At 42.3% G+C, this 11,456-nt stretch overlaps 1 protein-coding gene across 1 annotated transcript in view; it reads left to right on the forward strand.

Moving 5' to 3' along the window:
- The window catches only part of T265_15515 (hypothetical protein), a gene marked incomplete at both ends in the record, with an annotated part of 91,484 nt that overhangs the window by 17,385 nt on the left and 62,643 nt on the right, over positions 1-11,456 (forward strand). The window contains 2 exons of the mRNA XM_009178464.1: positions 5,599-5,743; positions 10,227-10,676. Coding sequence (XP_009176728.1) covers positions 5,599-5,743; positions 10,227-10,676 — 595 coding nt within the window. The remainder of the gene's footprint in view (positions 1-5,598; positions 5,744-10,226; positions 10,677-11,456) is intronic.

The raw sequence follows: 11,456 nt of genomic DNA on the forward strand, positions 1-11,456 counted from the left end.
CAATGCTCCTACGGTTGGATCGCGCATGGCCACAGGAGTGAGGACATTCAACGAATAAAATCTTATTGTCCTCCAGTCTTGTTAGCTGTTCATAGAAGGACCCGCCTGATGGGACATTTTCGGAAGTACTTCTCTCAAACATTAGTTATGCGTTAAACAATGTGCCATATTCGATATATAAATCAGTAAATCTAAGTTTACCTGTTCAACGTAGCTTACTTTCTTCATATGATGAAGACAAAGTTCTGGAGACACAACAAAAAATCATATGGTGCAAAGACTGCTTACAAGTATTTATAATGGCCTATCTAAATTGTTCGTGGCTCTGCATGATCATGATCCTTTGACGAAATTACCAACGGTCGAAAAAAATCATGAGAACTGCTGCGTCTTTGTTTGTTTGAGAAGTCACTAGAAATCGAGCGTCAGATGCTTTCAGAATGTACTAGAAATCAAGTGCGTTCGCTACGCTTATCATACTTCCGGAGTCCAAATGTAGGTCGAGTGTAGAGATTCGCTCATTTCGTGAAACCAGATCTGAGTGAACGTTATTCTGTGCACATCCATGTATAGAAGAAGTATGGTTGCTTAAGTTCGACCGGTGTGTGTAGAAATTAAATGAGCCGGTTGAACAGTGACTACCCCTGTTTCTAGTACTAGTTACCGTAAACACACATCACTGAATAGCTGCTTCAGCTCACCTATCTCAGCATCCCGAACCTAGTTTTTCACGGTAGGAACATGTGCCAACTATATTTCGTCCCCACTTTCTGCACAGAAATCAAGCATTCGTTTCCACGGTGTCTGGTCAACGTAATAATAGCGCTTAACGCAACGTCTCATGTGAAATAAGACCTTGGGATATCTAACAGTGACCAATCCATTTGTCCCACTGCTGGTTTTCTATGTGTTCGCGGGATGTGATTTCATACATTACGCTTCATAAATGATTTTGCTGTTCTGTGCCCTTCTCAAGCGAACTTGGTTAGAATGCGAGAAGAAAACAATTGGGATTCGGTTATCCAATACTACACCATCGCTTTAAATCATGGAGAATTGTGGATGAGGCAGACTCAGTAGAACAAGCTGATCAATGATTTTATTGACTCAAACTGATAAGGAGATGAGACTAAAATACTAATATGTTGATCATCCTTAGTAGCACTGTCGTAGTTGCTGTTTCATTATCCTGAATCCTCGGTCTGCGCTTCCCAAAGTTACAGAGAGTGGAAGAAAATTCTGCAAATAAAGATATAATATGGAGCCCCATAGTGCCCCGCATGTTTCAGATCAGCTGGTTCTCTTTGACTGTAAGTAAATTTTAAATCTCAAGTTACCTGTGGGGAATAACATGATAAATCTTTTTAAATTTCAAGCCCCATAAAGTGAGAAATTCGCAGTCACGATAAAATCGATTACGTTTAAAGACTATATGACACCCATAAAGCGTAGTCATCAAGAGGATTGTTGGTAGCTGGGATTGTACAGATTTCTGTTGTTTTGTTCAGCGTGTCATAGCCTGCCTATTGTTCTGTTCCCTGGACTAGACCATTTGCAAGGAAGTTGCTATGAGCTACGCTGAGACAGCCATTTTGCAACGTTAGTCTACTCTCATCATGTGCTCACTTGCAAACTGGTATAAGCAAACTGGTACAAGCATCGGAGGCCAGAACACACTTTTTCCGGTGCTAAGATAAGCTGTGTGCTTATAAAAGATGCGCAGCTTCTGTTTGTAAAAGATCAGAAATGGCAACCAAATTTATCAACACATTCGCAGGTTACACGCTTGCCAGCCAGGTGTTTGATTACCGATCGCTCCTGTCTTACGGTTGAGCAGCTGGAAATGACTGAAGCAAATATGACATGTATGCACGCAAAAGAAACTAAATTGGGCTGCGTTTCTCCGAGGGTGGTGCTTTGATGACATACTCAGTGAGTGAATTTAGTGGGGAAGACGCCTAAGCCAAGGTCCTACTGACAAGAAAGGATGTAGCGATAGTACGTAGAGGAGAATAAAAAGAACGACAAAGTAACAAGCAAGTGACAAACTGGCTTCTCATGCTAGCCGGTGGGAAACGTATACTGTACAAGGCTGATTTGCATATGTACAGAACCAGTGTTTGTGGCTGAGGTTATTCAGACCATTTTTAATTGAAAAATCTCTTTGTTTTATAGGTATTCACCATTGGTCTCAGTTTAGAAACCTAAACTCTGAAATACAGGGTGTTGTAAACCGGCTTGATTTAACTCCCATTGTAGAGTACGCACGCGCATGGAGCAAGTGTGTTCATAAAAAGGCCAAAGGTTTTCTAAGATTTACACAAATACAACCGGTTACCACTCGCGTAGTAAGCAAGGATAAACTCAGTAACATCTTTGGTGCATGAACCAGTAGAAAGGAGGAACACTCGACTCCGCATGCTGAGTTGATTGCTTGATACTCTATAACTTTGGTTGGCGAAAGATGCATGAATTAATTTCAATGCTCCGCACACTGGATTGTTAGGGATTGTTTATTCAGTCAGGTGTTACACGGGTGGAATGAAAAGACACGGTTAGAAAGGGCCATTGGTCACGTAGTACATTCATTTGGATATTCATAACTACGCATAGATACTCGTAGAAGCGTGTCACCAGTTTGTAGGTTCCAAAGAATTTGTGCTTTTTTAAAGTGAAGAATAAAGCTGAGAATTAGCCACGAGTTCAGCTGGTTGCCCCTATGAGGTATTGATAATTTCCAGACGGTTGATTGGTTGCATTTTCAGCTCATCAACAGTGTCAGAAATGCTGATTCCGTCTCCTATACAGTTATTTTTTCTGCGCGTGAATGTAAATTTGGGAATGATGCAGTAGATGCTAAAATGAGAATTTTAAAAGCAATGTAACTAGGCCGTTTAGCTCTACTGTGTTCAGGTGGTCACGCATTTGACACGTCTCGTTTTTGAGTTCATGGCTAGATCGATGGCAAACGGTTATGAACGTAAACTGTAGAAAAACTACCATCAGCTGAATAACCTAAGGAATATATGGCCGAAGAATCGGGGAACTGAATTGGACGGCTGCTGTGTGACTTAGAATTTTTAGAAGGAACTCAACGATGGGCAATCATGCTTCCGCTTCTAGCACAAAATGAGGTTGTAATCAGCTGGTCAGAAGTAAATCTCAAAAGACTAAAATTTTCAGCTTTGAACGTACACTTAACACCTGCAACCGAGACAAACGGGATGAGACTGAGGTGCCTCCTTGGTATGTGAAAAACTGTGTGGTTTCAGCCATGCCTTTTAGTGGAAAATAAAACAGTTTTCGTGCGAATATAGTCACCTTAGTAAGAAAAATTCCCTAACCAGGGAGGATGTCATACTGAGATTTACTATCTGCCATGTGCCGTTATTAGGGTAGGTTCAGCTGTAGTGCAACTCCGTATGCTTGTTCACGGTAAATTCCGTATAATGTATCCCACAAGTCACTCAAGATACTTTGGTGGCCATTCATGAAGTATGAACGGTCCAAGCCTACGGCGAGTGCAGAGATAAATACTAGTCTTAGAACGGACGAGTTAGCTAACTCTTGGTTAGGCAAGCCAAGGGACTGATATGAAACTAAGCCTCTGAATATTCTTCCTTGCTACCAGATAAAATCCGGTGGAGCTCTTTCAGCTGCGTGAGCAGTTAGTGAAGCGTTGTGAAAATTTTGGCTTCTGAGAGTGGTTTGTACAGATAAACTGCATTAAATCAAACCTATCCTCAAAATCGAAACTCACTGTGTATCTGCATGAACCATAGCCGATGAATCAAGTGCCCTCTAGGAAATAAAATGCAGCAATCTGGCAAGAGTGAGACTACTCGAACCATCTTGTTTTAAGGAGGAAGACGAAGTAGTTGAGAGAAAATTTAACTGAAATTTAACTGCACCACTCTTGTAATCAATAAAATTTGCCTCACTTTAAGAGGCTCACCCCAAGGAGTATCTTTTGAGGGGCTGTTTTTATGGGGATGTGATTCAGGGGGGCCTCCGGGTAGACACTCTCCTGAGGGCGATCTTGCTAGTGGCGATAAACTTGATCTGGATTCCCGTGACCTATAGGTGTTACAAAGAAGTGCATGAAAAAGTAATTTTCACCAGCCAATTTCATGGAATGGCCACTTTAGGAATAACCAGACAATGAGCCTTTTAGTTCTTTGTTCTTTGGGTGCATCAACTCACTCGGATCGGGGTGGTTGGAGCACGTGCCACGCGTATGTGGTTATCAACTATTTTTGTTCTGGATTCCGACTAGCGAAACTCGGGTAACACATAGCCTGGGAGAAAGGAATGAAGGCCAGTGAGTTAGGCCTGGGTGTTTTCAAAGGAACGCGCTTCCTATCACGGGTTTCGCAATATATTCTTCTCTTTTCTTTGTGTGGACACAAAATATACAGTGACCCCAAAGCCTGTTGTAAATTATTGTCAAAGAATTCTCCTCACATTTTATTATTTGCTGAGAAACTACGCTTTGATCAAATGCACTAACGTAGTGATATCTTGAGATTGATGACCTAGGAGCAGCGCATGGACGTTGGGATTCTACGTTCACACCGAATGTGGATTTTGTAAAATTCTGCTTGGGTGTTCATCAAACGTCCATCGAGCTGTTAACACTGGTGATGGTTTCTGAACACGGTTTGACTACCTATGACTAACAGTTGTGTTTTTAAAGTTGTCGGGCTAGCGAAATACACTCATTTGCAAGCCAATTTGGTTATGCGGGAGACTCATCTGGAACCCAGCTGAATCTCTCGTTTACGGTGTTTTTAAGCAACAGTGCGGAACTCGTTTAAATGCTGTAAAATCAGCAGCCGATCGAGCAAACACTCGCAAAGATTTAGGGAATATATGGGTCGTATATTACGTCTATACAATGTATCGCGAAACCTCGAACATTGTGTCAACTGAAACATGAGGCGACCTGGTGCAGCACTTGCTTGAAAAACGTCATGAACGAGAGATTCAGCTGGGTTCTAATTGAGTCTCCTGCAACACCAAACTTGCTTCAAAATGAATGTATTTCGCTAGTTTCATGCAACTTGGGTTCAAGGAGAACCTAAGGTTGACGGAAACATGGGGACTGCGCCGACTGATGAGCCTCAAGAGGGAGAAAACCGGTTGCAGGTTGTCAAAAAAATTTCAGCAAATTTATGAGTAGTGTATTGCGTCTAATGATACTGGACTTGTTTTAATGAACCCAGGTCAAAGAAGACTACAATTCACATCAAACTGCGGAAAATAACACGCACTCCCACGGAGTATATATCCAAAAATGGTTGGAGCTGGAATACACTTGTGCATAAGTTAACTGTGCTTACCAAGTGGAAACTTTTGAGGCCTGATGATAGACTTTATATTATGAATGTTAGCTGTTCAGGCGTTGAAACCGTTCAGACTCCAATGATCTTCGTACTCTAAAGGATACAAACACCACCTGTTTTGCAAGGCTATGTGTCATTTTCAAGTAAAAACAGTTTTGAGCACATGCTTTAAAGCCCACATTTCTTCATTCCCCTGTATGAGAACAACGACATGTTTTCTATTCTAAATGATCTCATTGCATTCTTACTTCAGGATAAGGAAAACTGTCCTACATGTCGCCGTCTATTGCAATTACCATCAAGTCATCAGTTGATTCAGGACCACTTTGGAGAGGATCTATACGATGATGACAAGGAATCAGAAGATGACAAAGAAGATTCAGGTCTGGAGGTAGTAGGTGAGACTGGTGATTATATCGAATGTCGCATATTAAGGCGCATTAAGCAGAAACGAGAGGATTTTACAGAACCGAAAGTGCGTCTTCTAAAACCTAAACGGAACGGGGCGTTTGTCTCACAAACAAATATATATTCTTCTACTACAAGGAAGAAGGGTCTGTCCAAGGTTGAGTTGCCAACTGGAGGGTATAAAGAGATCATACCAATAGAAGACAATAGCTTTGAGGTCGAAGTCGAATCTGGCGAATCAACCGAGGATCATATTAATTATGATCTGGTGGACAACCAAGTGAAACCGGTGGAGAAGGAATTGAAGGGAAAAAATGATGGGGTAAACAGTGATGGGGAGAAGCAAGATGAGGGTAGATTAGAAAAAACATTCAAAGAAGCTGAAGAAAGCTTTCAGAAAGGTGGGAGAGACAAAACTGAGGAAGAGCTAGATAGGACCAACAGAAGTGTTCAAGATGACGACCAGCAGCACGACTACGACGAAAATGACATTATCGCTGATGATACAGAAGGCCCTATCAAAAGCGTCACCATAGAAAAACCTGAACAGCGTATTAGCGAGGTACTCCAAAAAGATACTTCTGGAACGTCTGTCGTACTGGAGGGACACAAAGAAGAGTTGGCCTTCAAGAAGAAAACTGATAAGAGGAAGATTAACAGAAATTCAGGAAACTCAGGAAAACAAAAGAGACTGGAGACACCAGAACTGCAAGAAGAGGGATTACGACGACTGGAAAAGTTTGTCAGCTGGACAAAAAGTAAACAGCCACTGGAGCAACCAGAGGACAGCGCAACTGACTGTCATTTGCCAGAAATGGACACCAATAGTCCAGGCGTTCTCGCCAGTCAGTATTTTGAAGAAGCAGTTGACGGTACAGAAGAGGCCGATGAGGAAACAGATGAAAACGAGGCCATCAAAGCGCTGAGCATTGATGATATCGAAGATGATGAGGGGGATGATGAGGTTGATGAGGAACTGGACGATGAATCCGATTACGAGGATGTTGACGATCCGAACTATTCATCTTGGCAACGAATGCACGCCGTAATAGAGGTTTCTCCCGGTAAGCAGAAAGCACGGTCGGTTGTGGTGATACCTGCACTAATACAGTAGATTGCTCCAAATAAAAGCATGCATGTGCTATGGATTCGTGTGTCTCCCGGACTTCCCGAATAAGTTAGAATCATAGGTTTCCTTTAGCTCTACTTATGGCAACGAAGAAAATGAGCATACACAGTGCCGGATCATTTAAGGGAGCAGCACCTTCTTCAAGTTCCTCTTCCCTGTTATAGGTCAGCGTTCAATCACAAGGCAAAATATACGAACAGACCGAATTCCCACAGACTAACCTGGATATGATGTTCTTACCACCATCCCCGGGAACGTTGGAATCATTCAGCACACCCGATTAAGTTGTCGTCAGACGACGTTGACTTGGTTTCATCTTCCAAGTGGATTATTTGTGTACGAATTTGTCATGGAGGTAACAGCTTCATATAGCGTATTCCTTTACTGGAGATATCCCTGGTGAACGAGTTCGATCGATGCAGTTTATCTCTGCCGCCACCCCTAATTTGTGTTATCCTGCCTCTCTGGTACCAACATCTACAGCAACTATTCCTCTACGCAAGTGGAAACCTTCGCTGTTTCTGGTCCCATCTTAACGGCTAAACGTTGAAACTATGGTGAAATAATCTGAATTTGCAGATAAAAGCACCAACTTTTCTGAAGCTTCTGTTTTCTGCCAACCCTGTCAAAGACCATTTTGGAGATTTTTACTGCTTTTTATGGAAAAAAAGTTTCTAGAACTCGCAATGCTAGACCGAAAAGAAAACATGACTTGTCCTCTGGTAAAACTCAATGCCCACCCAATACCTACTGGATGAACTGAGTGCTAAACAAACTCCCAGTAGGATTAGCCGAGCTGTGGCCGCTGCACTAAAAAGTTTTGCATGACCAAAGACCATCTAGGAGACCAGAGCAAGTCCCCATAAAACAAGTTGAAGTCGTCGTATTCAGTAAGATATTTTAGTGCGCAAGTCTCAAGCACGCTAGCGCAGGACACGGTGATGTGGATCGTTTCAACTCCAAGTGCTGTCAGCACAGTACTCTTAGGCTTACGATAAAGAACAAGCTGTCTTATGTTTGTCAAAAAATAAACAAGTGATTACGGACGAGAAGTCAAACTTACTGGCAAGCCATCATGAGCTAGACGGATAAGCCACGTCACATCTCATTCACGCTGCTTCGGAAGCTTGCGGTGTGGTCAGTAGTGAGGTATTTTCAACCGTGAAACAACCTTACTTGTTGTAACACCTCAGGGTTTCAGCCAGACCGGAACATGTTGTAGGCTGCTCTTCAACTGCTCTTCGACCATATTTTGATGCGGTGAAGTCTGTCGACACCTGTCACGCTCAAAAACAGTCAAGCCTGGGTTGTTTTTCGGAGGACGTTCTAAACCCGAGGGGCTTGTAATGAACCTGGAGGCCTTTCAGCTTGACCCCAAGTACTGCGTTTCTTAAGTTCAAAGGAAGGGTAGTATGGGTGCAGGCATGGAAATTCGGCTAAAAGTATCGGGAAATGCAGTCTATAATGTTTAAAACAGAAAAAGATGAAAAGAAGTCACCATAGACAGCATTCCCTTCAACAATGCACTATGGAGGGGTTTTCGCTGTAGTATGCACTCCAAATTCTTGCTGGGACTAGATCTGGGCTAGTCACAGCGAAGTCTGTTTGGTTGAATTTAAACCCTTCTAATGTGTGTTTTAGATTTCGTACGGATGAAGTGCGTGGGATTTCGTTCATTCACGAAACATGATAAAAAATTTCTTCGACAAAGGTTTTGCATGAAAGGTAGATTTTCAGGCCTTAGTTCATCCATGAAGATGAGTTTTACCAACAATTTTTCATCTTAAGAGTTTTGAAAGAGCAGTGCAATTTTTGAATTTAGGGGTCTTTGAATGACGCTATTTTGCACGGCTTACAGGGGATCGTTTTTTTATAATTTGAAGCCGGACACATTTACGTCCCTCAAACAGACTCACTCATTTTTTTCAGTAGGTAATAAGGATTCATTTTACAGCAACGGAGACCTGTGGCATTTTAAGATAAACGGAGGAGAGTGACGTGTTTACTGAGCTCGGAAAATCCATCTTCTGACTGGATGGGGGTAATGTGACACAGGGAGGTGAACGTTTTGAATTCTCTACCAGGAATCCACACCATTTGATTCCATCCTAATATGCTGACAACCGTCTCTGGGAGTCCGCTGTTTGATGTTGACAGCGAGTTTCCTATTACAAAGAGAACTTTCCTCGGGGATAAAGGGAACACCAAGCGCAGGCAAAAAAATGGAACTGTTCGTGTACAGATACTGAATATCAGTCAATTGTTTATGTAAGGTGGAGCATATTTTGTAGACTTCAAAGTCACTGTCCACTTTAAGTTGTGGCGTCCATATCTGTCCATCTTTGATCATTTGTGTGAGTGTGCCACGATTGTGCGCATTCGTTCAGTTAAAGCACTGCCCCAGTAATAATAGCTTAAATATCAGCCACCAGAGTGGCAGAATAATGCACATGAGTTGGTACTCAACACCCCGTAGTGATATCGGTGTATTTGTCCCGTTTGAGAGTTGTGTTTGCATCAGGACAACAAAGGTGAGCCATAAATACCAGGTGTACTGCGTCGGCACAACCGAAATGGCAACATAACATGGTATCCCCATAAAGGTCACATTTGCTGTTTAAATAATCAACCATGGCGGAATAACTTGAAGTTTGTCCACTATTCTACTCACTTTTTATTACGATTGCACCAGCCAAGAGAAAGCAGTCGCATGTGGCACTTAGCAAAGGATGGAATAATAAACCAACAATTGCGAACGCACGCAGTCACACTACTGTACCGGAAGGAGTCCTGACAAGGGGAAAATTTTATAAATCACAAGCCATGTAGTAAAACACGAGTGACACATTTGAATGATTATGTCGGGCTGGACTCAAGAGATTCCATTTGATTTTAGACTAATTCACCACGGTGATTAAGCAAGAAGCTGGTTTACTTGTTAGAATGTCATCTTCAGTCAGTCGTTATTAGGAACAGGCACATTAATTCCATGTATCTGGTATGCTGTGAAATGGGGTCAAGGTCAGTCGTCAGTTGACTAGCTTCCGAGACAGAATCGGGGCTTGTTTATTTATCATCCTCGTCATAAATGTAAGATTCCCGGAACTTGGCTAATTGTCGTTCATAAATTGAACCATAAAAACATAACGTTCGTTTCTTTGGATGCAGGTATGCTTCCACTGGTTATATGTATTCAGGATTTCTGTATATTTTAGACACCAGAAATGCTTGTTAGCTCGCAATTCATTTCACCCCCGATAAAGGTTCAGTGGTGCTTGTTCATTTCAACATATGGTAAAATAACCATTTAATCAACAAATATTTTGATGTAAACGATTTTTCAGGCACCCGAAAATTGTTGGCTGTGAAGCCGACTGTACAAACGAAAAAGTCTAAAGCTACAAACACTCCTGCGCCTTCAAAGAAGTCTAACGGAAAACAGACGGTAGCCAAGAAAACAAAACAGGCATTTGCTAAAAAGAAGACACTTGATGCTCTCAAACAGAAACCAGTTGCTCTTTCAATAAAGGCCATCCATAGTAAAATTGCTGAGAAGAAACACCAGCCATCCGACGACTTGAGCTTGCACCACTTTTCATCACTCCGCGAAAGAACTACACCAGCTCCTAAGAAGAAGCACATCCGTGTGGTGGGCACTATCAACGATCATGACTGTGACGGGATTCCAGACGATATTGATGAGGATATTGACAATGATGGCCTTCTGGATCGCACTCAGGATTCTGACTGGGACGGAGAACTCAATCACGTAGACCTGGATGATGACAATGATGGTAAGTTTATGAAATTGATTGCGTGTGAAGTTGAATGCAGTACGGATGGCGAAGCTCGACTGGACCATTCAAACGTTGGCCATGCCACTCTGGGTATTGTTTCGTTATGACTGCAAGTTCCTCTTCCTAAATCATATACAGAATTTTCAACTGGCCCTTCAGGCGTCTTGCGTAGCTACTGAATTTTAGAAATTCAGTGTACCTGAAGATGGTCGATTTCCCCGTACGGACACCATTCACTGCCAGTTAGAAAGTAATCCGCCCACTGAATGCCTCTGTTGTTCTAAAGCACCTACCATGGGTAGCTGTATATGACACGGTTAAGTGACACTGTTTGGTCTGAAGCAAGAGTGAACAGTTTTAGCACCGTAAAAGTGTCTGAGAGCATGATGAACCGGCTTTTCCGATTTAAAAGACTTCAAGGCTGTCTTCACAGATATTGAATGGTGCATTGTGTTCGTTCAGCCGCGTCCTTTTCTGATAGACTTGTGAGACGAGCGAACTTCACGTCAAAGGATCCCATAAACTCAGGCTTCTTTGATTTCGGCGAAGGCTCAGATAATCTCACGCTAATCAGTAGTCACGTATAAATATTGTTTCATTCAAGATAGGTGAGTGATAAAGTGTTTCCGAAGTCGTGAAAGTGTGACTTACCGATATGTAGAAGTGAACCTGTCTGCATTCTGTGTGACAGAGGTGGCCATCAGTGAAACTTCCTAAAGCCGGACTATTTAGGGTTGCGTGGTGTCAGCGGGTTAGTTTCTGTGGCCTACAATTGCG

Source organism: Opisthorchis viverrini, assembly GCF_000715545.1.
Source record: "Opisthorchis viverrini unplaced genomic scaffold opera_v5_563, whole genome shotgun sequence".
Taxonomy (NCBI): domain Eukaryota; kingdom Metazoa; phylum Platyhelminthes; class Trematoda; order Opisthorchiida; family Opisthorchiidae; genus Opisthorchis; species Opisthorchis viverrini.